The following is a 21901-nucleotide window of genomic DNA, read 5'->3' as shown; positions in this document are numbered from 1 at the left end:
TTTGACCCGGACAGCAGCTCCACTGGGGCCTTTGTGTACAGCAGGACAAACAGAAACAGATCATTTTCTCCACAGCGTCTCTTTTTAGCCGTTAATCACTTTTGACATCTTAAGTATTTTCTTACATCACACACACCAAAAAGCAATATTTGGACACACCGGTACAAATGTCACTATTGGGAGCCCAACACACTCTTCAAAGAGCCGGTAACGGGAAACAAAGACGTGTCCAATGTATTCAGTAACCGTGACTGGGTCGATTATAGCGCAAACTCAGCAGATTCGTCTGTGAGTCATTTGGAATCAAAATGATTAGAGTGAGATGAAAATCGATCATTTGTGTCCTTGTCCTGAATGGACGAGACATCCAATTGACAAAGATCGGTCGGTGCATTTGTTGACTTTTTAAATTCCATCTCCTCTAATTTGTTGTCTATTGAGTTATCGATTGAGGAATTGATCCATTGCGATACATCTCCTCTTTCATCAAGTCGTAGCCAAAATGCCACACAAAGTGAATTTTCTTTTTTTTTAAAGTATTATTGTACATCTTAGCCAGGTTAATGAAGCAAACTTTGTCTGAGCAAAGGCATATATTCTTTATCCTCTGAATAAAATGAGATCAATCAGTAACCACAGGTTAGTTCAATGTGTTTTATGTGTTATAAGTTGCTAGTATTTGAAATTCGGAGCGAACGCTGGAGTAGCTCAGCACGTGTGCAAGGAGTGTAAGGGGAAGACAAAAAAAAAAAGTATTTTCATCCGTGCCTCCACCAGGCTTGTGAGGCGGTGTCATTAAGAATTTGGCTGGATGGCTGGATAGCTGTCAGACTCGGTGCCAATTAGTGCCACATTGGAGCCCAGAGAGAAAGGGGGCACCCTCTGGATCATGAGGGTGCTGTGCACGCAAACGTGGAAAGTTGACTTTTTCCGAGCAACATCAAAGATGTCGGTCAGGGTGATTAAAAAAAAAAAAAGAAAAGTTGCATTAGCCGCTAGCCAGCCGTTGCAAAGCTAACATGTTTCTTGCGCCGTGTTGGGGTTTATCTGTCAGCGTTAAAGGTTAGCGCTGATTAAGGTTGCGAGCCCGTCCGTCACGTAAATCGATGTGGTCAATGAGGCCAGGCTGCTTTTTCTTGTCAAACGCAATCAAACTGATCCTCGCTCAATATTTTCTTGCCCACGAGTTGCATCGTGACATTTTCTTGTTTGGCGCCGAGGATCCCGTCCGCTAATCCCTCCTGCGAGGAAACGGCTCGATGAAACGCGTTCGATTTTCACGTTTGGCGTCGGGAGAAAAAATCATTAAAAAGCCATGACAAAATGATAAGAAACAATGTAAGGCCGTGACATCATTAGCTGAGTTGGGGAAGATCCAAAGCCGTTTTCAGATAGATCGAGAGATATAGATTTGGACAATGTTGATTTTTGGATTCCACCCACAATTGGCTGGAGCTAATCCGCACCATTTGCGAGTCCAAAGAGAGCACCCCCCTCGCCCCTCCCTGCCAACAGCTTCATAGTGGACCGCAGCCCCTTAAGTGATCACTAATGGAGGCTCTTCAGGGAGAAGGCCCTCCGTTTTCATTTGTCATCTAGCGAGCGGGAAAAATATCACCGCCGCAAGGCATTTTAGTTTCCCTTTTTTCCGCTCTCCAGGGAATTGGCGGCGGCCAAAAAAGGCCGGCTAATCCAGATTATGTTGGGATTCACCCACCCCCCACACCAAATTCTGTTGATTCCAAAACAAGTGTGGCAACTACAGTTGCGATAACATGCACGCCTCATTCTCTTCTGCCCTTGGAAATAAGATAAATCACAACTTTAGCTCCACATCCCAAAAAAAATCATAATCCTCCATTTTGATGCCTTCAAAAACGTGTTGGTTTTTTAGCTGTGTTCGCCCATTTGACAATAAAAATAATTTTAAAAAAATGCTAATAGGTTGATAATAAAAATGCGAATGAGTTAAGATAGCTAAAATAACGAGGCTAGCATGTTGAAATGTTTGTGTATAGCATGTTGAAAAATAAAATTAAAACTAGCGCTAAGTTATTAGCCGGCCGATTGTCATTCACGACGCGTCTCTAGCCTTCTTGAAGCAGACAAAAGCAGCCTAGCTGCCGTTGGGCCACCCGCCGCCAATCTCCCGCTGTGTCACCTGAATACTAAAACATGAAGTGCGGCGACCAAAAGTAAATATTGATGCGTTTTACGAGAAACATCTGCCGTGCGCCGCTCATGAAATATTCACCGCTGAGAAGGAGGGGGGAGGGATGGATACGCTATTGCTGCCGATTGTCACAGTCGGAGCATGCTCGCCGAATTTGTGGATGGAGAGGCAATATCGGCGCGGCGCGAAAGCCGGGTGAGCGGGAGTTTTGCAAAATCCTCTTGAGGAGCGCACTTGATGTGTTTTGTGCAAACAACCCCTTTCACGTAGCCGGGGCGGAAATGAACAGGAGTCGTTCTCCTCGTCTGATGTGACCTTTCAACATGGCGGCCGATCAAATACTGATCTCATAAAACAAAATTTGGAGTTATCATCAGAACAATAACAACCTGATTGTCTTCATGCACGTTTTGCTGGCCAATTTTTATACTGTCTATTTCCCGTACCCCCGATTATATCCTTCCAATCCACCTCACCCCTTCCTCGCAGTCACATTGGGGGTATTTCAAAGAGCGAGCCGGACCTCGTTTGCGCGATCAATGGAGGCTTTAGCCGGCTCCCTCGGCCCGCCGCCGCAACCCGGTTGAAAGAAGACAAAGGGAAGAGTGGCATGCTCGGATACTGGAGCTTCCATAAATCTTTTAATCACAGCACCGACAGAAACAATTTTTTTCCCCCCCTCCTTCTCCCATGATACTTCTTCTCGCCTTGTATTGGCCAACCCCCACCTCCCCTCGCCGCTCAGCGTTTGCACCCCGCTTCCAAGCCTCTTTGCCTCATCCCTCGCCATTTGACAGCCTCTCGCCCGCTTCCCCCCCTCACCCCGACTCCGCTCGCTACAGTAGAGTCCTAATGAGTACACTGGCAGCCTGTGTAAATTATTCAATAACTGGCTGAGGAATCTCAGCTTCGCCTCCTCCTCCAACCGTGTCTTCTCTCAAAATAGACTTCCTCACGTCGGGAGCGAATCATTCGCAGAGACCGCTAAAAGGACGCCTCTATTGTTCCGTCGTGACTCGCGACGCCACGCCAAGTAAATACGCAGATGGAAGGAGGACACCTGTTGTGCACATGCCAAGCCAGTAGTTGGCGATGTAGCCTCGCCATTGGACAGTGACGGTGGTCATTATGTGGATAGTAACTTGGTTGGGATTTTTTGGGGGGGACACGCACAGGTGTAAATCCAGTGCATCCAAAAACAGGGGGCGCTGTTGAGCCAATTTCAAACATCCACGCCTTTTCAGCTCAGCAAGCACTGCACAGCGCGAGGCCTCGGGGGACCATCAAGAAATGATGAAATGCCTTCCAATAAAGCATCACATCCTCTTCTGTCCCGGCCATTTCCACCACCGCCGCCCCAAAAGTGACACGGAACAAACAAATGAGATCTGCCGTGACGGCCCGGCTTTGTAATCCGCCCAGAAATGTCATATCGCTCCACGAGCTGTTGGCCAAGGACGGAATATTCTCCCGCCGAGTGTGCTTGGAGCGTGATAAAACATCTCCCCCCCCCCCCCCCTCACGCTCGCTCGCTCTCTCACTGTAGCTAGCGGCGTGAGGGTGAATAAATAAAAACATTTATAATTCATGACTCGGTGAATGTGAGCGGATTGATCGGCGATTGTGGCGGGAGAAAGGAAAGGAGAGGATAGCGACCAGCCAGGTGATAAAGAAGACGGATCGAGCGCAACATTTGTTTTGGGTGTTTTTTTTTCATCATTTTTATTTCATTTTAAAGGGTCCATAAGATGATCCCGGGGGGGGGGTGATATTGTGATGTATTGTATCATTATCTTTTATGATACATTATTGATACAACCGGCTCTAATATGGATTTTCATTGCCGTGCTGCAGGTGTCAAACGTATGGCCCGGGGGCCCTGCGTTATTTTAGGTGCACCTTGCTAAATGGATTTCATTTATTATTCAATGCCCAAGTCATTCTTTTTAACGTTAAGTTAGAAAGTTGGCAGAATTTTTTTTTCTTAAATGTTTAGCACTTAAGCATCTGTTATTATTTAAAAAATATTCTCTCAATTGATTTGTACCGATTGGGTTTAAACTGGGGTGTGCAGACTTTTTATAGCCTTGCAAAAAAAACCAGCAGATAATTTCAGAGTCATATCTTCTTGTAGACTGTAAATAAAGATTCTTCATTGTTCGCTTTGCTCAGCCTCGCTCTCTTCCCTGTGTGAAAAAAATCTGCCAGGACATTATTTAACACTTTTCCGCCTGTGATTGATACCACTGTAAAATCCGACGCATCCGTCTCAAGCGGCGGCCTGGCAATCAGCATCGGCGGCCATGTTCTCTCCATCGTCCTTCTTCTGTGCAAAGAAAGCGACATCCCATCTGCGCAAAAAGGAAAAAAAGAAAACACGCCCTTGTCTCGCCCATCGCTCTCTTGTTTGTCAGATGCACTTTGTCTAAATATCATTAGGGCCTCGCAGGCCCCGGACGTGGAAATCCATACGCCGCCGTCAGGAGCGCCGCTCCGCAGAGAGCCAAACGCTAGCGAGGCGCCATTTATCTCCTTGGCGGACGTTAGTCGTCGCTCGCGGTGCTGAACAAAAGGAGATTGAGCCCTCCACTAATGTGTTTGTAACATTTCAATGAGTGGCATGATGACGCTAGCGTGTTGCTGCTACGCCGGAAAGAAAAACGACTCCGTACCGCCGTTTTAATGTGAGATTTGTGATATGATTGATATTGAACGTTATCAATTTCACGTATTAAGGCATTTTCTGAGACTGGTCACATCAGACTTTATTTTTTTTATGTAGAATCAATGCAGATGGAAGCAATTGATTGTCCCAACTCATCCTCCAAAACAATATGAAGGTGAATTTGTTCTCTCTTCTACTTCAGCCGCACATTTGCAAGTGCAAGATGGCGCGAGACATCTCCCGATAAAAGCGCCAATTTGGATCCGACCAAACTCGTCGCATTTGCATAATCGAGCGGCGGCCGCTGTCCATTAACGGCCGGGATGAAATGTGAAATCCTGATGAGGGAGGATAAAGCCAGGCGAGAAGGAGCGTGCCCAAAATATCTCCCAAAGGCAGCCGGGGAGGTCAAAACGAAGTCGTCTTTGCCACGCAACTTTTACAACGCCGCCTGCTCGTTCCATCCAATCGGACGCCATTTCCAAGCCTGATTTAATTAAAAGCGCCGGCTGTTTTATAGCCTTGGAACGCGAGCTCGTCTTTGCTTTAAAGCCAGCCCTGGATGAGGTCGTTAAAAAAAAAGGCAGGCCTAATTTCTTGTTGCGGTCGCCCAGGGTGGGGGGTTGGCAGAATGTCTTCTTCATTTTTAAAGCTCGCACTCTACCAAACACGGAATCTCACACGGCCGCCTAATTGCAATTTCCTAATCGTCAACATTGCTGGCGAACCACGCGAGAAACCCGAAGCGCTCCTCCGCTGTAATTCAATTGAGCGGGGCGCTAATGGAGAGGCGGACAAATGTCGGTGCATCGCAGCGCCAGCCTGCTGCTTCCGGAGGCTCGACTCTTGGATGACAAGTCCCACGCCGCTTTTTGCAGAAAAATATTTAAATTATAATCATTTTGCTCAGTCCTTGTATCCTGAGATCGAAAAGAAATCCCGAGTGTCATTTTTGGTGCTTTGTTCCCTTTTTGAGCCTCACTTCTGAGACCGAAATCCCATCGGCCCTTCCCATAGCGGACATCAGCCCCTCCGCTGGTTAAAGCCAATCAATAGTTTGGAGAGGCAATTCATCAGCCACCAATTCTTGGGACTTGCCACGCTACCGCTGTGTTATTGTTCAATACACAAACAGGAAACATATTGATTTTGGATAGCGCCGGAGTTGAGTGGAGGTCACATTGCACAAATGGGATTTAGCTGACCTGAAAGGACCTCGCCTTCTGCCAGTCTGCATGTAAATAAAGAAGAGCCAGACAGAAAGCCCGATTGTGGCATAAAGTTGTTTTTTCTATGACGATCGGAGGCTGGTGGGAGGCAGTCGGCGGGTCAAGACTCAAATCCCCATTGAAATGCGCAGTCAAGCCAGGAGGGAGCCGCAGCTCGCCTCTCCAAAAAAAATAAAAAAAGCTGCAGGTGAGGCGGCGCGCTTCATAAAACTGCTTCAAATGATAAACAGGAAAGTGGAGCAAGAAAATTTTCAAGTCAGCACGGCGACATATTGCTGCTGCCAAATCACACCCGCCTTTTAAACGGAGGAACGGCATTGCCCTTCGGAATGAACGTCAAGCAATCAATCCACATTTTCAAACATTTTCAAACCCGTACTTTCTTCAACTTGTTTGTTATGTACTATGCCGCCAAATTGCAATCATTACGCATAGCGCTTTGATCTGCTCTCTTGCACGATGCCAGCCTTGCAAAAAGATGTTACGCCGTCCCAGTCCTGCCGCTTTCATCGCCGATGCAAATTGGAAGTGACGTGTCAATCGCCAACTCTTGTCAAAGCGCACTTTGTGACAAAACGGCCAGCTCGTGCGTGACTGCTCAAAAAGGTCCCCATGCTTTTGAATGTGCACTTGGAATGAGACGCCCCCTTCCCCCCACCTTGGCAAGCACAGAAGCCCGCAAACCAATCAGCGGGGGGGGGGGGCCTTCCGTTAATCCCGCCGCAATGTAACATTCCAGCCCTAAATCCCTCTGATCCGTCCACATACATGAGCGTAAATACACAATTCGAGACATGCCGCGATTGAACAATGCCCGGGTAGAGCGCCTTACCCTGACCCCCCGCCCACCCCTCGCTTCCCGACCCTCGGTGCACCGAAACTGAGATTGGCGTGCCGCTCTGACAGTGACATCCATCACAGGCGATGAATAATCAATGAACACCATCTGGCGCGTTCATCCCGGACTGCCTCACCTTCCTCTCTTTGCCTGCTTTTTTTTTTTTTTTCCCCCGCCACATGTTCCCACAGCTTGTCACGGTAGTGACGGGTGGCGGGATCCCTCGTTCCCTAATTGCGCTGCATAATTCTCCGGAAGCTAATGAGGTGACCCGCAGGCCTTTAAAAGGACACTCTTTGTGATTTCCTACAAGACTAATAGGCTGGATTGACACGGTTTGTAAAAAGTTGGCGATTTGGCTATTTTATGCCGTACCTTAATCACGTTTATACTTGCATGGAGCGCATTTTACAAAAACATCCATGAAGCGGCTCATTAAAGCTAGTAATTAGCACGTTGAGTGAGTTTGTATCGCAAACTGAACGCTTCGGCCCCGTCGGAATCTTTTGAGATGTTTTACGGTGCATCATTAAAACAAACCGTCTCCCGCTTTCGTTTTTTTTTTTTTTTTGCCAAAGTTTGTATTGATTTATTATCAACTGTTATTTCACGCCGCAAAGGGCTTGTAATAATTTCAGACTAGTCAGACCTTTGCTGACAGCTACAATGAAACCGTGTAGCGTGATGAAGCCTACTGGGAAATATTTGCGATGCAAAATTGTCAGACGTTTGCGTTCCAGCTGTTGAAATGTGATTCAACTTAAGGTTATCATTTCCATAACAAGATGCCGTTCTCCCGATGTCTTCGCTAGCCTTGCCGCATTTCAAGGCTGCCGGCGAGGTCGGAACTATCTCACCGGCGGGGAGCATTGCAGTCTAACGTAAACAAAATAAAATCAATTAAATTAAATCATTTTTATTGATTAATTAATTTTTGAATTAGTTTAATTAAAATTGTTAAATTGATTAAAATTAATCAGTTCCTTGCAAATCATTGGGAATTTTAGTGACGTTTTTGTGCGACGTGTTTTTGTAGCATCTTCGAGCTTGGCTGGTTGTTAGCCAAAACAAAATGCAAAAAACAATAAAAACCAAAACTGCATAGTCCCTGTTTAAACGAATGACATTGGATAATTTCCCGCGGTGGTTTGGAATCCAAAAATGAATCGAAGGACCCGTCGCACAATTTCCAAAACAAGTTAGCTTTAGAGGTGCCCCCCAATGTCTGCGGAAATGTACACAGTGACACCTGGGCGTCCATTTTGTAGCGCTACGCGACATCTGAGCAAGCCCGTTATTGGCTCGGTGGCTTTCCATTACTGATAAGTGCTTTTGTCCTTGGGGAAATGGAGCTCCTTTTTGTCGGGCCCGAGCAAGGTCAAAGCTTTTTGCTGTGTTATTTTAGCCGTCGTTGCAGGAGCGCAACAGCTAATTAGCCCCCACAGAAGCCGTGTTTGTGCCCGCCGAGTCGGCGCAACGACGTGATGAAATGAAATGCAAACTATCAGGTGGAGGAAACAGGTCCGAGGCGCCAATCACAGCTGAAAAGGAAAAAATGAAATGCAAATGGAGTCAGCTGATGAGTGACAGCTCATTCAGTCGTGTGCGTCGGCAGATCGGCCCGCTGACATCCCCCCCCCAACGTTATCATCCGTAGCGTATTCCGCAGGAGCAAAGCGGCTTGTGTTGGCCGAACACTCCCGGAGAAAATAGAAGCAATCATTTATTCATCGATTGAAACATTCTCAGAACGAAAAGGCGTTGAAGGCGGGGGGGGGGGGGGGGGGGGGGCACGGGGTCGTTTAGCAGAGAATGGGGCAAGAGATTGACAGGCTGAAGGTTGGACAGCAAAGACGGTGGAGGTGGGGGCGAGCCAAACCCAGTGAATTCGAGCAAAATGGAGGAAAGGCGGCGCGCCAACGAAAAGGACATCAAAGTTGACACAGAGGGGGGGGTGATGGCAGGAAATGGGGGAGGGGCTTATTCCATGAGCGCTCACAATCAATCCCGTTGGTACATCGAAGGTAAACGGAGGCTTTGAGCAAATATGCTCCGCAAAGCTTTAACCAAGCTATTTTTTTTGTTCTTTAACATGACAATCTAAACACTGTAGTTCCTTTTTTATTGACACAAATCATTTTCTATCTCATCTCAGATACAACACATCCAGTACAGCTGAAAAAGAAATCCTGTTGTTTTTTTTTGTCCAGGGAGATTACATTAAAAACAATACGGTTCTTCACAAGCGGGCACGTGACACTCAACGTAAAGAAAGAAATTTCAACCACGAATGAGCTGAATTCTCGATGACAACCTTAGATACATTCAGTCATGTTTCTTTTTTTTTTTTTACTTTCGGATTCCTTCCATGCATTCAGAAATAAAAGGGAAGCTATGACGCCGACGGTTACGGTGATACAAAGACGAGAACAGAAGTGAAAAATCAAACAAAGCTATAAATAATTACAAAGAAGCAGCTAAAGATATCAAAATTCCCCAAGCAAACCTCCCCCCCCCCCCCCCCCCGTATTCCTTTTTTATTTTTTTATTTTTATAGCTAGGGCAAAAGACATTCAGTAGCAGTAGAAAACACTCATGCAAAGAAAGCGTTTTTTTTTTTTTTTTGCACAAATAGTAGTCAGCGACACAAGTTAAATGAGCTTCGGCGAGAGAGCCCAGCAACAGTCGGGGCCTTCGGTCATTATTGTTGCTGTCCTCGGCGGACTTTATTTGCTACGATACTCGATGAAAACGATACCACACGATGTACTGTCGAGTCCTTGGAGGAGTGTGTCCATTGCAAACCCAACTGTTTGCGTTGATTAATTATATTTTTTATTTTATTTGCTTTGATTTATTTGTATTATATATCTATTTTTTGGCTTAGCAAGAATAGTCTTTGTTTCAGGACTGTTTGATTACTGCAGAATAATCAGCCATTGGAATGAATGCGAGTCAATGACATAAAAAAGGCATGGTTTTCTTTTTGGCATCTGTCTCTTGTATTATTTTAAATCTGATATAGAGTACATATATAGATCGATATAGATGGAGTCTACTTTCACAATCATTCTCTACGCAGTAAACAATCAAAGTATTTCATTCCAAAGGATGGCAACTAGAAAATAACGTCAACTATTGCCTAACTAGGATAGTCATAGTACAATCTTTTTTTTTTAAACATACAAAATTCTCCATATTGTTTTTGTTAAATCTAATGATCTGATATTTAGATTTTTTTTTTTTTCCCCGCCTCGCTCCTCAAAGTCTCTACGTGTACATTCAGTCTTTCGCAGATCTAATCTCGCCGTCGTAGCGCGACTACAGTTCCTCCGAGCGGATGACGTGGAACAGCGTGACGTTGTAAAGCACCTGGTGGCCGTTGTTCCAAGCGTAGAGGGCGCGGTCCCGCGGGTTGTAATCCAGCATGGAGATGTGCGAGTACTTGTTCTGGAAAGCGATGTCCATGTACTCGTACGTGGAGGAGTTGGTGGAGAAGGCGTAGTAGACCTTGGTGCCTCCCGAGTAGCCGTTGGTGACGTAGAGCGTGCCGCAGATCATGAAGGACTCGCCGGCGCTCCGTTTGGGGTGGTTGGTGGTCCAGCTCTTGACGATCTGCAGCGTGTTGGGGTTCAGCTTGCTGATAACGATGTTGCCGGCGTTCTGGTTGGTGGCGTAGACGGCCCACAGTCCGCCCTCGTCCACCATCAGGTCGATGTCGGAGTGACCGCCCCAGGCGTAGTGGTAGGCGTTGTTGAAGCCGGCGTAGTCCAGTTGCCGGGACTTGCTGATGGCCGACGTGCGGAAGTCAAACTTGATGATGACGTGGCTCTGGAACTTGTTGAAGTAGATGGAGCCGTTGTAGACCACCTGGCCCGTTCCAGACCACGGGTGAGGAAGTCGGTGCGAGGTGAAGTTGTCTGTTGTCATGAAGTCCTGCAGGGACTTGTACTCGCGCACAAAGCGGTTGTTGTGGTAACCGTCCATGTACCAGACCTGAGAATTACAGCAAACACATGGGAATTAAGGTCATGAGGGATTCACAGCTAGATCTTCAATCTGAGCTTGCGGATATAAAATGGCCATGAAGAATTTTTATTAATCATAAGGTATCTAGCTAGCTAGCTATCTCAAGTGGTATCTTGATTTACCAAGTGTCCCAATGTTCATGTTTTTCAAGTTATAAGTTGTAGTCTGGTCGATATATACTTTTTTAATTTTGCCTCGTGCTGCGAGACAAGAATCGTCCTGACCTTGAGGTACTTGAGACTTTTAATGCGGAGACTTGTGAGGACACTGTCGGAGAATTGTTCACCCCCTCAGACTGCAAACGCTAGTCTGGCTAATTGAAGCAAAACAAAGCGCACCACTGACTTAATTTGTCGATCGTTACGATTGTTGATAAAGGGAATTACATGAAAAAGTCTTTCCCTAATTGGGACTGCGGGAGGCTAACAGCTTTAACCACCAACAGAGAATTGACATTCCTCCTGTCACGCTTCCCAATATCCATTTATTGATCAGCAAAATGGGGTCTGGCCGAAGCGAGCGGCAGATTGACGGTTACTGGCCAAATCATAGATTGCGCAACCTCCAAATGATTTCACCTTCCAAACTGCGTTATCCGCAGTCACAACGCTGACCTTCTCCTCAGCACCGCCGCCGGATTTTGGCGGCGTGCTCGCTCGTCAGCGCTAATTCAAGGAGACGGATCGATGTCGACAGTTTTTGCGGTTGGCAGCAGCGGCTTTTCACCAAGTCGCTCCACCCTCCATCATTCCGAGCCGCTAATAGAAAAATTACCAGTCCGTAACAGAAATGCATTGCGGTAATCAGGAAAATAATTCTGGATCATTTTACACAGCCGGTTGTTAATTGCTACTACCGGTTTGTTCGAGATCTCTGCCAACATCAAACAATCCAGAATAGAGTGCGCATATCAGATCAAATGTGCTGAGATCTTTCATACGATCTGCTTATTATGTATTTGTTTCCAGGTAGCCTTGGCGGTGTGCTAAATATAACCTTAGGTCAGCAATTTGCAAGTTGAAGCAGCCTCCAGGAAGCAATTTACATGGCGGCGGACGTGACATTGAAAGTTGGGTCGCTGATTGCGATGCGAGGCCCAATAAAGCGCCGCCAATAAAACGTGTTTACTTCCCGCTCGTCACCTTTGCTTGTCCGCTCGGCTGCTGTCTGGTTAAAGTCGCAAAGATTTATCTTTTGCGTTTTCTCATTGCAGAGCGAAAATGCGACCATGTATTATTCTTTTCTTTTTTCTTGTCGTGGTGTTTTTAACAGCGTAGCATCATCTGGACAATTTCGGGCCCCATTCCAACCAAAGTCATTAAATCCAACGATTTGCTCGTAAAACAACCGAGGCCAACAATCGTAGATGTTAAACGTGACATAAGTTCATCGAGACCACTTAAGTTTTCGCATACCCGTGTGTCTCCTTCAGGCGCCAGGGGATCCGTCATCCAGGAGCCGAACCTAGACCCGGACGTCTTGATGGTGATGGGGTCGCTGATGCCCGTCAGTTTGCCGCACGCTGCAGAGGACGAGAGGTAAGAAAACGGGAGCCAAAAGCCATTCGGGGGCCGCTTTGTCTTAAACGTCCAATTCATTAGGCCCCCGATTTCATTTGCTCGACATCCAAATGAGTTTGCCTGAAGGATGAGGGGAGCGGCGTCCATCTGGCCTCTCCCCTCCGTCTTTGTAATGGTCAATAGATAATTGTTGTTATTCCGCTCACACACCAAGAGCTGCCGCGTGTACTTTCTGTATCCGCTACGGTTTTAATTGGCGGTGATTGAGTTCCACGCGACGATGGCCGAGAACAGGGTATAAAACGCTTGCTGTGAAGCGTCCGTTCCTTCGGACGCCGTTTCACTCCAGCAAATGTCAATTAGGCGCTTTGAATGAGGTACTTCCTAATGAGCCATTGGGCGAGGTTCGTTTAAAGAGCAAGTCACGATGGCCTCTTTCGGCTTGCCGTGAGCCCCTTTTGCACAAATTAGCCGCAAACTCCTTTTAAGCCTCCTAAAAAAATCCCCTGCTGTGAAGTGCTCCACTTATTTTCCTCTGGCATCTTCATATCCAAAATGTATGTGTGTTCTGTTTTGGAGTTTTCTTGTCAAACAATTAGCATGAATTGAAAATGTATTCATTTTAAAGGTAATGCACTCGTATAAATTACTGTTGTCGTACGCAGTATTGGCAATGGTTCTCTTAGGTAATCCTCAGAAGGATTACTATCAAGTAATTCCATCTCTGCTCGATTTAATCATTCATATATATGCTCCAATCCTGCATCCATCTTAAAATAATTCGGCTGCTGCTTTCCTACTCTGCCTGCGAAGCAAATCCTCCATTTGTGCAAATATTTTTCTTAAAGTCTGGATGGTCTAATCCCCCCTGAATGTACGGAGGTCAAAGCAGACGGGAAGTGGCGGCTGAGGTGGCGACGCAATGAAAAAAACATTGCTAGGTAGAGCCAAAGGAGTCCATTTTGGTGGCCTCATTGAATAAACATTATTAATAGTCAATCTGTAAGTGGGTCCCATCTCGCAGGTGTTGCGGTATGAACTTCCCGCCTCATTCGTCAACATTGAGCTTTAGCCTCAAGCGCTCGCACCGTCGGGACGTGACGGCGGGTGATTTATCGATTTGATTATTGCCCGGCGAGCCGGCGCGTCCGCTTGATCGATGTTCATTGCGCCCCGCCCCCTATTTCCTGCCCGCCTCGCCTTGCCTCAGGACTCTTTCAGTACACAGCAAAGCTTGAAGGACAGAATCTACTTTATACTTTTCCTTTGTTGCAGTCGCTGATGAAATGTCGGAAATCATTATTGTTTAAAGCCCTCAAGCCACTTTTACATATGTCATGACTTGCTGGGTGGGCGGGGCATAGTGATAACATTTGATGACTCGCCATAGGTTCTTCACTTGGGACTCTGAACTCCTTCACAAATGAAATCACCCTTTTGTCCAATTTTTGTCCGATATTTGAAGCACGTTCAAAGATTGCGGGGGATCCGTCACTGCGGCTTGAACTTGAATTGGACCCCCTCTTTGCAGTCCCCCCTTTCTTCCCTTCCTCCCCTTTCTGTTCTGCTGACGCTCATGCAGCTTATTGACCTTCATGAATGAAATCCCAGCAACAGGGGGCACCGCTACGCCTTTTGTGCTAACATGAAAGTGCCGGCGGGCTTGGATTCTGCCGTCCCTGGCTGGGTGACCTCGTCCTTTATCTCCTCTTGTCTTGTGCTCACGCGGAAACCGCGCTGCAAGCATCAACTGGGCTGGCTTCGGCCCAGAGTTGGCAGGCAACAAGTCGCGCCAGTCTCAAGGCTTGACCTTCAACTTTCCAGCAAATCACAAGTTGCAAACACGGCTAACGTTGAGCGGGGTCGTTAGCTCGTTGTCGAAATTGGCTCAGACCGTGCGGCGGAGATCAAAAGTGTAGAAGATAATCATCAAAATACGGGGACACAATCTACCCGCGATTTGCAGCGTGTCCGCGTTGCTGCCGTCTTATTCAATCGAGTGTGGGTGTGCATCCATTAGCGCCGAGACTCGCGACAGAGGTGTGAAGCCATTGGCCACGGGCTGGAAAGCAAAAGGAACTTGGCGAGTCGGCGAGACATTGATCGTCGCCGTGACGCCTTCGTGTTTTTTCTCAGATGATTTCCTCAGTCGTTGCTTTTGAGATGCTGTCGTTGAGCCGGGAAAGCCAAACAGCCCAATGGTACGGTCCATCCTTTGTGTTTTAGCCATTAAATATGATGATCATTGTGCAAAACCGTTCTGGAGAAACCATGTCACGAAAGATGACGCGATGTGTCGGCAAACGCTCTGTCTTCACTCTTGAATCCAAACGAGATATTTGCCAACATCTGCTTTTACTTTGAAAAACAATCATGAAGGTTTTTGCTCATTTTCTAACATGTTAGAGCCAAACCAGGAAAAAAAATCCCTTTACTTGTGCAATTTCTGCATTGACTTTCAAATAATGTCCTGTGTTTGATTAAACAGATGAAAATTGTGAAATGATTTTAAATTTAATTAATTGAAAAATAATCGACTCATTAGTCGATTACTGAAATAATCGTGAGTTGCAGCTCTACTCGTAAAAAAAAAAAAAAATCTTCAGATGTACTTGGACTATAGCCTGGAGTGTGTTTTTTCCTTGATGTGAATGTGCCTGAGTATCTTTTCGGCGTGTCGGTATGGTGCTTGCAGGTGTGTGCGTGCACATGTCTGCGTCTGCGGCCTACCCAATTTTTGCATGCACGCTCGAAGCCTCTCCTCGAGATTTGACACTCGGCTGTGGAGATCCTCGTAGTCATAGGCCCCCATCTCCTCCTGCAGCCCGCTTAGCACTGACGTCAGATTCTGGACCTCCTCCTTAAACTGCAATACCAATTTGGCATCGGCCTTGTACTCCACCAACACGGGTATCAACGGCCTAAGCTCCTCCATTTTCGCCTTTATGGCCTGAAAGGATTAGAATAAGCTCGGTTGAGTGTCAGGCGCGTCGCAAAACCAAGCCCGTCACCCAGCCAAGCGTCCGCGAAAGAAAAAAAAAGGAAAAAAACTGTCTTTTCCTGGCTACGCTAACGCTAACCTACCACCAAGACCCCTTGTGTGTGGTGATTGTGCATTTGAGTGTACGTGTAAGTGTGTGTGTGCACAAACCCGCAGATTTTTTTTTTTTGCTGTCGAGGCTCCGTCCCGCGGTGACCAGCCGCTTCAAACAAACAAAAATAGAATACAAAAAGCAAGCCCTCGGTACACCAGCAACAATTGGGAAAGCTCTTTATTGGTCATAGTCTTTTTAAAATGCAACATTGTAGTAAGGATTACATGCTTTTCTTTACTTTTCTCTTTTTCTTTTCTTTAACATGTCACACACAACTGGAATTTTACGTCGAGATGTTTTTTTTTTTTGTTTTGTTTTTTATTAATTTGTGTAGATTTGTCGAGTAACCAAATATGCATAGACAAAAAGCTCCAAAGCAAGTAGAATGAAATAACAACAATGAGAGAAGTTTTATCAATTACATTTGGGAATCAAAGTAGAGAGGGAGGGGGAAAAAACAGCAATAAGTAACATGCAGGAAGAGATCAGTGGTTGTGGGGGGGCGGGGCTTCACTGCCTTTGTAATCGCTGCTAATTGAACTGCCCCAAAAGCTCTCACTTGGGTTAATGGGGAAGGGGAGAAAAGAAATCTGGATTTTGACCTGCCTCTTCTTCCCTGTGGCTCTTTCTGTTTCTCTCTTTCTCTTTATGTCATGTCTTAAAGTTAGCCCTGCAAGCAAGAAAACGACAGGCTGTTGGTAGTGGCTTGCTAACCTCGCTAGCAGACACAACAACGAACAAAACGCGCAAAGATTTCATTTTGAACAGGAAAAAAACGCCAACGCCATGCGCTCGATGGGTCGTGGTTATGACGTGAAACATGCAGGTGGGACACGGAGAACGTCAAATTGTCCGAGTGACCCCAAACCTTTGAAATGTGCGATTGGCGTGATGGCCGTGATGTTGTGGAATTTCTCTCACCTTGTATTGCTTGGCGATGTTCTGCATGTGGTTCTCCTCCACCTGCCTGAACTTGGTCTGCAAGCCACGGAGCTGCACCTCCATCTTCTCCACGTATAAGAGCTCCCTCTGGGTTCTTTGGTCCAGAACCTGGATGGACTGGGTCATGTTCTGGACCTGCGAGCAAACTCGTGTGAAATGTTGCCTTTTGTTTTTGAGGCCATCTTAAGAATGGGACTACCTTCTCCAGTAGCTGCCTCAGTTGTTTAGTGCGAGCGTCCCTGGAGCACATGGATTGTTGGGGCGCCACCACGGTGCAGACGCACCTACCGTCGCCGTCCTGGCCCGAACTGTAAACCTGCCACGACTCCTCCGGGTTTGCCGGCAGCACCTGAAAGGCAGACGGTGGTTGAGTTGCGATGCCGTAAGAAAGATGCCAAAGTGGTGGGCAGTTTTGGAAAGATTCCAAATTGGAAACGTTCCACGGAGATTCATGTCAGATGTCAGAGTATCACAGAATCGTTCACCCCAAGTTGCAAGACTGATGGGAGCGAAAAGAAGAAGGCCACGGTCCCGAATCTTGGCGGATCCGGCAAACAAAATCAATCGTTTCGGAGTGGGCTGGAATCATTCATTCGCTGGAGACGACCGACTGAGCAAGTGGAAAAAACATTAATCACCCCGCAAATCCCGCGTGCACCCACTGATTCCATCAGTGGGAGGAAGGTGCGAACAAATTGGAAAAAGGCTGCTGCCGCTCTGCTGCACTCCTGACAAAGAAGATCTCCTCTGGAAGAAACCCAACACCTGCTTTGGGTGTTTTTATCAAATCAAGCAGTGGACCAAACTTGAAACCGATCGCGCCATCCTGGATGAATCAAAGACTACGTGCCCAGACGGACAAGCACGGTGCCTATGATCAGGACCGTTGACCGCCTTGAGGTTTGACTGATATTTAATTGGTTTTACCCCAGAAATGTCTTGTCAGTTGGTAGAAGAGACTAACTGGACATGAAGATGTTTCGATCCTTAGGTTTTCAAACACCCCACTGGGTCTGATCGGTTCTTTACGTATCCGATGGCCTTAAACCCCCGCGCGTCATACCCTCGTCACTTTGTAGACGATTGGACAGAGACGCTTCAGGGGGTCCTAAACCTGGGACAGGATCTCTTGCCTTATATGTAACCCTCCCATTTTGCCACACACTCTTCAGCAGACGGAAGATGCAGATGAGACAGATCCGTGAGAGTTGCTCGGAGTGAGTAAAGCGCACACTAGAAATGCGGTCTTCAGATATTTGATGGGTTTAAACTCTCGATTTTGGAATCTCAAGTCAAATGAAGAGGTTTTTGTCTGTGGTCAAAGGACAAAATAAATAGTGGCACACTTACTCCGGTGCTCCGGTCCGGGTAGCCGCCCTGCGCCGCCGTCAGCTTGGTGGTGTTGAGCCCCACCAGCGAGGGCAGCGTCTGCGACATCCAGTTGGTGATCATGGCCATGGTGCTCAGCACCACACCGATCTTGAGCAGGGGCACTGACATCTTCTTCCCCCACCCACCGCCCTGCCGAAAGTGCGCCTCCACTCACGCCGTCTTCATCCTAACCACTCCGGGGAAGATTTGTTTCGGACGAGGGTCGGATAGCCCGGTTTGGCTCGCCGCTTCACACCGGGTCTCCGGCTCGGTTCCTCGTTTCTTGCACATTTTCTTCTTCCGACGTAACTTGGTCCAGCGGGAAAGGACAGGCGCAGGAACCTGTATGCTGCTCGGCTATCTCCCGTGCACTGGTCTCCCTCTCTGATTGCGCCTCTTTACTATTTGCTTCACGCCCACAACCCGCCTCCCGCCCGCCGTCATTAAGAGGCTGCACGCTCCGAGTGGATGAAAGTGAAGAGGGAGGGAGGGAGGAGGGAGAGAGGAGGGGTGAGCTACTATGCATCCATCTCCAGACGCAATGATGTCAGCCAGGCTCATGGAAAAATCTGCGATTGCAGTTTGATCTGCCCGTTGTGGCTCGACCCCCCCTGAGCCCGGGATGACAATGAGGGATTAATCAGACGAGGGGATGCTCACGGTTGCTGTGGCAACCCTGCCTCCACCCTCCAATCCACCTCTGAATAAACTCCCAGCTTGTCATCGAGGTTCTCTAATAGGGGCCGAGATGCTTTCAAGCCTTAATGAAGGATGAGCTTTTATTGCCTTGGGCTCTGGCGCCATCTGGAAGCCAAATGAGGTACTGCGGGTGTTCAACGACTGCAGGTCCATCCGAAGGGAACTGGCGCCTGTCCCAGTTGACTGTACACAAGAGACGGGGTGCACTCTGGACTGGTTCCCAGTCAGTTGTTCACACTCTCATTCACACTTACGGACAATTTAGAGTCTCATGTGCACGTTTATGACAAATATGTCGCTGGCATGTAGTGACGGGCAAAACGATGATATGCCCTTCCACTAGATGGCAGAAGACACATTTAACCTGTGTCTCCCAGTTACCTGGTCATAGAGCAGAATAGAATTTCTGCTAACGTTTGGTGGGCTGGATCATACGCAATCCCTTTTTCAAATCCAAGTTCAGCCATGTGAAATAAGTCAGTGAAAATGGCAGCGATGCATCATGTATGAGACCCCCGGAATAGCCGCAGTGTTTCCGTATAATGGCGCCCGTAATGCATTTTACAGGTAAAACCTGGGCCAAATGTACTCTGGCCACATTGACGCATCCCACCTCCCGTGTGACCTTTGCGTTAGGATGTGACGCATCAGCAGAGGTCAGCCACCGCGTGTGGCCGGAGAGTGGTCTTTACTGCGGCGCTGTGAGCACAAGCAATTAAAATCCTCTCGGCAAATAGCGAATCCATTTTTCATGCTCGGAGTCTGACAAATGAGCATTCAAAGTTCCTCAGACACGAGGCGCGATTTTAAAAAGTAACATCATCGCCCGTGGTGCATTACAGTGAGGAGCAGTTGCCATGACGACACTGACACACGCACACACTTGCTTCTGCCCCGCAAGTGCACGGCGATAATGCAACTCCCACTCTGACTGCCACTCACATCATAACACCTCGAGCTTCAATTCACGTCGTTTTTAAAATGATAGTTTTGGGTTGACAACCTTTCACGACACTGAACTCCACTTAGTGTTTTTTTTGAAGAACTTAGCTTTTTTTTTTTTTTAAATTGTAAACAAGATAATCTTTCATATGGTTCCAAACTAAATTGTTAATGGCCTGCACTCCCCTGGCAGCGCCTCCTCCTATCGATCTACCTTCAGTCAGCTGACACTCCATTCAGCCCTGACCCGAATAATGACCCGAATAAACTGAGTGAAATGTAGTTTCCCCCCCTCCCCATTTGACTGATGGCATCCGCCCCTCACTGCAAATCGTTCCATTGTTCGATCATGTCAGCATCTCTGCAGAGAGAAGGCTGCTATAATATTTTGCCCTTTGCAAGCACCGTCCAAAATTCGGCAAAATACTGTACGTGTCATACAAATGATCGGTTATCAATGGACGATGTCTACCGTATATCCGTCAAGGTGCTTTCACCGTACCGCCGTATTTTCCAAACTGGTGGTGAGCCTCGTTTTAATGATGTCATATGGACTGAAGTTTTCAAATTTAGAATCGCTAATTAACAACGGCATGCATTGAAGAATGAAGCTGATATTTTCCACTATATTGATTTTTTTTTTTTTCCATCATCCATTCTTCCCATTTGAACGCCTTCATAAGCAGCCGCGTTTAAGTGTGCTATCACCACGCCAACGCTCTTTTTATCACGCTTTTATTGCGGCGCTTGTCTTGGCGGGAGATGATCTGCCCTTTGTTTTGATATACTGATCGGTTGTAATGTTTTCCTTGCAACGATTGCGACATCACTGTTGCGCCTCTAAAAAGGAAGAAAACACAAAGGTATTCTTTGGATGGATGTAAGGCTTCCGGTTCTGTTGAAGAATTAAAAGAACGTGACAAGATGGGCGCCACGAGTGCTGTCTACACCAATCGAGCTGAGTTGGCGGCGACGATGCCTTGCTCAAGGGCACCTCGGCAGTTACGACTGCCGACCAGGAGGAACTCGGAATGCGGAGGAGGAACTTGGAATGTGACGTTATCGTGCGAGATCGTCGTTGGCGAAACTTTGTTTGGATATCAGAACGATAAGATGATACGGGGATTAGCTGATAATTGGAAAGAGTACAAGCAATGATTGCCAAATTATGGCACAAATAGAACCATTCCACTGTCAAGGGTAAGATGGCGGCGCGCCGCTTAGTTCAACATTATTTGATACAAGAAGAAAACAGTTTTGCGGAAGTTCTCTTCAATCCTGCTTTGGACATTTATTTCATGACGCACATCTTTGATTACCGATGTAGATATTGTGAGATGCTAACTTTTGATAATATGAAAGAACTGATTTGTTGAGCGTAAACACAGAGAGGCATCGGTACCCTGTTTACACCAAATTTCCTTTGTATTATAAAAGTGCGTTGAAAGAAAAACTAGCATCGTAAATCCTACAAAACTACGCTTTGATTATCGTATTGAATCCGTGATTCTCAGCGATTATTGGAAGAATACCAGCTACTATGTCATCACTTGGCAAAACAACTGATCTCCTATCGCGACTTGTCGACGCCCACCTTGATGAAGTGTTTACCTTTTGAGATCACAGGAAGTCAGCTTTTTTTTTTTTTTTATTAGCGTGCACCGATGGTGTTTACACGTTAATGGACTCACTGAGCATGCTCACAACACCTCCGGGAGGGGGGACAGTTCTTTCTGGAACACTCATTTGATTGCAATAAACAATAATAATGAGATTTCCCCCCCCCCCCTCGAGACGATGAGTAGCGCTATCGAGTCGGCGCGTATAATTTCATTCAACACGTTTCGATCCTTTCGCTTGAGCTAATTAAAGGGCCGGATGACAGGATGCAAAATGGCGTTTTAAAAGAGGACAAAAAGGAGCTTACTTGTGTGAGTTCCGTGCCCATGACGACGACGAGGACCAGCGTGAGGAGCCTGCTGGCGGGCTGCATCTCTCTTGCCTTCCCGAGTGCGAGGACGGTGTCCCCCCCCCACCCCCTTCACCTTGTCGTTGTTTTCCTCCCCCGCGTCTTCTTTGCCGGTGTTGTTTTTAATAGCCGGATGGCCAAACGTGAGCTTACGGTAGCTCCCTTCTTCCTTCCCTCAGCAACGGCGCGTGTGCAGATGCATCGCCTGGGCTCCACCGCTCCTCCTTCTCCTCCTCCTCCACCTCCTCGCTGTCGTTTTACACGTCGGGTAGAAGCATATGGGGTGGTGGGTGGTGTAGGTTGGTGGCGGCGCTACAAAGTTGACATCAGCCCGCCCTGACACGCCGCCGATGGTGCCGGTGGAGAGACTGGCCGAGCGCGAGGCGCCGGAAGTTGCAGCCTGACGATGGAGCGAGCGAGGCAAGGAGG

The 21901-nt window shown here is 47.2% G+C and overlaps 1 protein-coding gene and 1 long non-coding RNA gene across 4 annotated transcripts in view; one reads left to right on the top strand and one right to left on the bottom strand.

Moving 5' to 3' along the window:
• LOC133163339 (uncharacterized) overlaps window positions 1-12472 on the top strand; it is a 27565-nt gene extending 15093 nt beyond the window's left edge. For both annotated transcript variants that reach the window (XR_009716361.1, XR_009716362.1), the window contains exon 6: window positions 12367-12472. This is a non-coding gene — a long non-coding RNA (uncharacterized LOC133163339). The remainder of the gene's footprint in view (window positions 1-12366) is intronic.
• On the bottom strand, window positions 9482-21901 carry olfm1b (olfactomedin 1b). 2 transcript variants are annotated; one of them, XM_061293031.1, is made up of 6 exons: window positions 21431-21901; window positions 16691-16840; window positions 16471-16626; window positions 15185-15404; window positions 12350-12456; window positions 9482-10901 (listed from the first exon to the last, which is right to left on the bottom strand). In XM_061293031.1, exons 1-6 carry the CDS (start codon window positions 21494-21496, stop codon window positions 10227-10229), a joined length of 1374 nt encoding a protein of 457 aa, XP_061149015.1. In that variant the 5' UTR covers window positions 21497-21901; the 3' UTR covers window positions 9482-10226. The 2 variants fall into 2 exon arrangements, with proteins under 2 accessions (XP_061149015.1, XP_061149012.1); XM_061293028.1 differs by lacking the exon at window positions 21431-21901 and adding an exon at window positions 17842-18236.

The sequence above is a fragment of the Syngnathus typhle genome, linkage group LG12 (genome assembly GCF_033458585.1).
Source record: "Syngnathus typhle isolate RoL2023-S1 ecotype Sweden linkage group LG12, RoL_Styp_1.0, whole genome shotgun sequence".
NCBI classification, from domain to species: domain Eukaryota; kingdom Metazoa; phylum Chordata; class Actinopteri; order Syngnathiformes; family Syngnathidae; genus Syngnathus; species Syngnathus typhle.
The sequence above is the reverse complement of the archived record's forward strand: the minus strand, read 5'-3'. Positions and strand labels throughout refer to the sequence as shown.